This window comes from Rutilus rutilus (genome assembly GCF_951802725.1).
Source record: "Rutilus rutilus genome assembly, chromosome: 9".
NCBI lineage: Eukaryota > Metazoa > Chordata > Actinopteri > Cypriniformes > Leuciscidae > Rutilus > Rutilus rutilus.
The window spans coordinates 15,512,715-15,516,909 of record NC_140223.1 but is presented as its reverse complement, the minus strand read 5'-3'; the positions used below and the strand labels follow the sequence as shown (position 1 = coordinate 15,516,909).

General features: G+C 34.6%; 1 protein-coding gene across 2 annotated transcripts; it reads right to left on the bottom strand.

The window, feature by feature from the left end:
• Positions 1–439: 439 nt before the first annotated feature.
• LOC311297257 (uncharacterized protein) lies at positions 440–2,926 on the bottom strand. Of its 2 annotated transcripts, XR_014628786.1 has the most exons (6): positions 2,891–2,926; positions 2,270–2,306; positions 1,812–2,165; positions 1,594–1,677; positions 1,414–1,485; positions 440–1,292 (listed from the first exon to the last, which is right to left on the bottom strand). XR_014628786.1 is itself a non-coding variant. In XM_084419477.1 (5 exons), exons 1-5 carry the CDS (start codon positions 2,322–2,324, stop codon positions 1,216–1,218), a joined length of 642 nt encoding a protein of 213 aa, XP_084275603.1. In that variant the 5' UTR covers positions 2,325–2,682; the 3' UTR covers positions 440–1,215. The 2 variants fall into 2 exon arrangements, 1 of the variants encoding a protein (XP_084275603.1); XM_084419477.1 differs by lacking the exon at positions 2,891–2,926 and having other exon boundaries at positions 2,270–2,682.
• Between the last annotated feature and the right edge of the window lie 1,269 nt (positions 2,927–4,195).

Here is a 4,195-nt window from a genome sequence, read left to right as displayed (position 1 = left end):
CATGACAACAGACAATAGCTTAGTGGAAAATTACTGTCCAAATGTCAGCTCAGATGAGCTAGTCTTTGTCTTAGAAGGTGTTACTTGTCTACTCAACTTCCTGCTATTTTTTTTTTTAGAAACGGTCCTTCTTGTATTGGGCCGAGAAAAAAAAAAAAAGTCCTTATATGGTATAGATCTTCAATTCATTCAAGATATCAGGAAGAAAGCAGGGTAAGGGGTGAGTGATGTATATAAGGCAGCGTGTAAATGAACAACCATTCTTGCAAGAATAAAGGCATTTTGTGAATGATTTGGTTCATTACAGTCTCACCAATAAATAATTTCCGCAACACCAACTAGAGTCCCCCAGTGAATCTCAGCCATTTCCAGCCCTGCTTATATTAAACGTAAATGTAGCTTATTGTCATGCTAAAGTGAAGCGCACGACTCAAGAAAATATGACAAAAACAGTCTTTAATCCAATGATCCCTAACAAGAATACTAAGAAGAACTAGCAACAACTTAAAACTCATATGACACAGAACAATGAACAGAGGAAACAATAAGGGTTTAAATACACAAGGAATAATGAGGGGAAAATGACCAACAGGTGAAAGTAATTAATAACTAAGGGAACTATTGTGATTAATCAAGACTAAACTGAACTACAAACACAAAAAACAAACACTTGGGGAAAAAAAGCCAAAAAAACATAAACCTAACACCTCACCTACAAAAAAATGTTCACAGCCTCCCTCGACTCTCGAATTTAAAATGACCTAAGAACAAACAACCTTTTTCATAAAAATTGTAGACAAAGATTCCTAAAATATAGAGAAGTTGACATTTAATATACAGTAGCCTAAATATCATACACCGAACAGTGTTCTTGTTTGTTTGCATTTAAATGAATTGTGCACTGCACTTACACAAGGAAAAGTTCATTTGCTTTTTTTTTTTTTTTTTTTTTGCCCCATACAATGTATTGTTGCCACAAATATACCAGTGCGACTTATGGCTGGTTTTGTGATCCAGGGTCACATATGTGGTTGACAAATTTATTCAGTTTCTTATTAACCTTTTTTTTAAAGTAGAAATCAATAGAAAAACACTTACAGATGACATGTTTGATGATCTATAATAGCAATCCTGTTTTATTTCCCACTGTTGCCAGTATTTCTTCTTTTGCAGTGTTATGCCTGCTTGACTAAAACAATCTTGTTATTCTCTGCCTTATGATAGCTTTTTCAAACATACATTATATATTACTGTTGTTATGGTAGAGTCCTTTGGATCTGGAGTTCTGAATGCTGATATAAAAACAAAACAAACAAAGCAAACATTATAACTGTTATTTGAGCTCAGCGTTCTTCAGAAAAACAAACCAACAAAGATCTTAAAATCATTCAAATAATTTTTTACTGAACTTACCTTCATCGTGTTCTTCATTAATGGAGCAAGATTTGGATGATCTCATACATTTCATACAACGGTTCCGTAAGCCTGAATATTGTTTTACAAACAAATTGGAGTCAGTTCATCAATTCTCTAAGTAAATACTGGTTCATTGAATTTTTACTTTGGATAATGAATGAAAAGTATAATGCTCACCAGTGAGATTAAATACAATAAAAAGAAGAGTGAAAAGTCCAGCTCCAGCAAAAAAGAATAACCAGGAGTTCAACTCCACAGTTTCTGTGCCACAAATAGAAATGTTATGTTATATAAATGTAAAATGATTGATGTCATAATTATAATATTTATCTTTAATAAATTGTTATCCTCTAAATTTAATTTGAAAGACTTTCCCATGCAGGGACTGAACTTACTCTCAACTGGAGGCTCTGATTGTATGATTTCCACTCTCCAGCGTTCACTGCTCCGCTCACAAAAGTACGGGCCGATGTCTGAAGGCTTCAGATCGTGGATGAGGATGGAGAAGTTTCCTTCTTTAAACAGAAGGGGAAAAACACTCACTCGTCCTTCTGTTCTATCAAAGTAGACAATGCCATTACTCATGATCCTTAGAAGAGTAGCTCCATTGGAATTGTGGCTCCATTTCACAGTGTCTGTTTCATTGTTAAGGCTTATATTAAAGTGACATGGGAGAAAGACTTCAGACTTCAGAGAGGCGGTGATGGTGATGGTGACCTCTGTCCATCCTGTGTTCCAGCGGTCCAGACCTGAACAGTGGAAGAGCATCAAACTGTGACTGATCCAACTTTTCATCTCTCACAGGTAAATCTATAGATATGGAGATTGAAAAAAATAGTTTTATCTAACTTACCATTTGAAGACACCAGAGCAGTAAAAAATATCCAAAGCTGTAAAACGTGTGCCATATTTGTCAAGCAAGATGTCTTTGGAAGTCACCAAGCACTAATGAAAACCTCATTCAAAGAACCTGTTAAGTCTATTAGTCACTTGATGTTTCCGGTAAAAGTGTGCGCACACACACACACACAAACATTTCTCAGCCCTGCTCTCAATAACTTAAAATAACTTGTATACCTTATAGAACCAAGGTTAGAACAAAGCTATGAAGGCTGAAGGAAAAGGACCCAGTTGCAGAAACGAGAGCTCAGGGAATACACTTAAAGCCTCATTTAATTAGTTCAGAAAGTAATTCCAAAACAGAATCTCCAAATGTTCCAAGAGTCAATACAAAAATAAAGTAATTCAAAAACTCTAAATTGTCCCAAGGAGTCAATAATAATAATAATAAATATATATATAAATATATTTGTAAATTCCAAAAGAGAATCTAGAAACATCAAAGGGTAAATTATGTTCCCCGAAAAGGTAAACCAATCCAAAAACTTATATGAGAAAAAAATGACAACAAAATGTAAAAAGTCAGATACTCAAACAGATAATAAATCCAGAGAAAATCACAAGAAGAATTTACCAAAAGACTGGAGAGGTCAGTCTCAACTTAACAAACACTGTGCAAACAACAGAGCAACTTAAATACACTCACACGAAATGAGGCACAGGTGAGAACAATAGCACATGATAAAATGGCGGGAAACTGAAATGAAACACAACGAGGGCCTCTAGTGGCCAAAACTAGTCCATAAACCTAATAATCATATAGGAGCTATGGTGCCCATTACAGTTCGGTATGGCAGTACAGAGATTGGGGGGATGGAAAAAAATTATCTTTCATCACAATAAGTGTATTGTGATTGTCAAAACATTTTAGTAACTACACAGAATTTTAGGTGTAGTGACAAAATGTTACACTGTTTACATGGTACAATTTCTGGTAAGCTACGGTTTTCTTTATTATTGCTCGACACAAATTTCACGATTTCAATTCAATTCACTTCTTGTAATTTGAATCAAAATTGACTCATTTGGATAAATATTAGGTACACAAGATAGGCGTTAATTTTTTTCACGAAAAAAAAAATAAAACTCACCTAATGCTGTAAACAGACAGCTGAGAGCCCTTTCAGCTGGTATATTATTTAAGGTTAAAATAACTATTAAATATAATGCGTTTTTTATTATAATAACAACTTTATTTAATGATATAAGCAAAAATATAATAAATATGTAATACAGTAGGCACATATTTAGCAAAATACTCTCTTTTTTCTAGCCAACTAACGTGATATAGCCTATATGATGGTCATTAAATGGCTTTCCTCAGGTAAATGTTATGTGACATAATTGTTCTCCAGCTGTTTTATTGACCTTTATTGAAAAACACTGATCAATATTATGTATGAGGAATATACATTTCGGTAAGTTGTACTGTCTCTTTCAACATTGTTCATTCGTGTTTATTTAGCTAGTAGAGATGATCGGTTCACATGCGCTAGAGATCTGTCACACGTCACATTTAGCCTACAAGCGCCAAAACGGTATTTATTGTTTGAATATCGTAATAAGATTGACAGAATTTGAGAGCTAAGATTTTATATATATATATATATCATAAGTAACCTGCAGCTGTCTTGTCTGTCGGTCTCCGTGTCCTCTTTGCTTTGCGATTTTTCTGTGCGTGAGAAAATGAATGTGTGGCCTGAGAGCATGTGAAAAGTGACAATTGCGTGAGTCTCACGGTGAATGCGTGAGAGTTGGCATGCAACTATTTAAAAACGAGTATTCATGTATTTCTACACCTGTAAACATTTCTCTTTGTAAGCTTTGGTTTGGGCTGGTTGAAATGCAACTTTATGCACAACTGCCAGCCAGACAGCAG

What these genes read in the sequence shown, in the direction of transcription:
- LOC311297257 (XM_084419477.1), bottom strand. Translation starts at nt 2,324, where the DNA reads ATGGCACACGTTTTACAGCTTTGGATATTTTTTACTGCTCTGGTGTCT. An exon ending in ATCAGAGCCTCCAGTTGAGA is followed by an intron (nt 1,678 to 1,811) that starts GTAAGTTCAGTC and finishes TTTGTGGCACAG; the next exon opens with AAACTGTGGAGTTGAACTCC. An exon ending in TAATGAAGAACACGATGAAG is followed by an intron (nt 1,293 to 1,413) that starts GTAAGTTCAGTA and finishes TTTTTATATCAG; the next exon opens with CATTCAGAACTCCAGATCCA.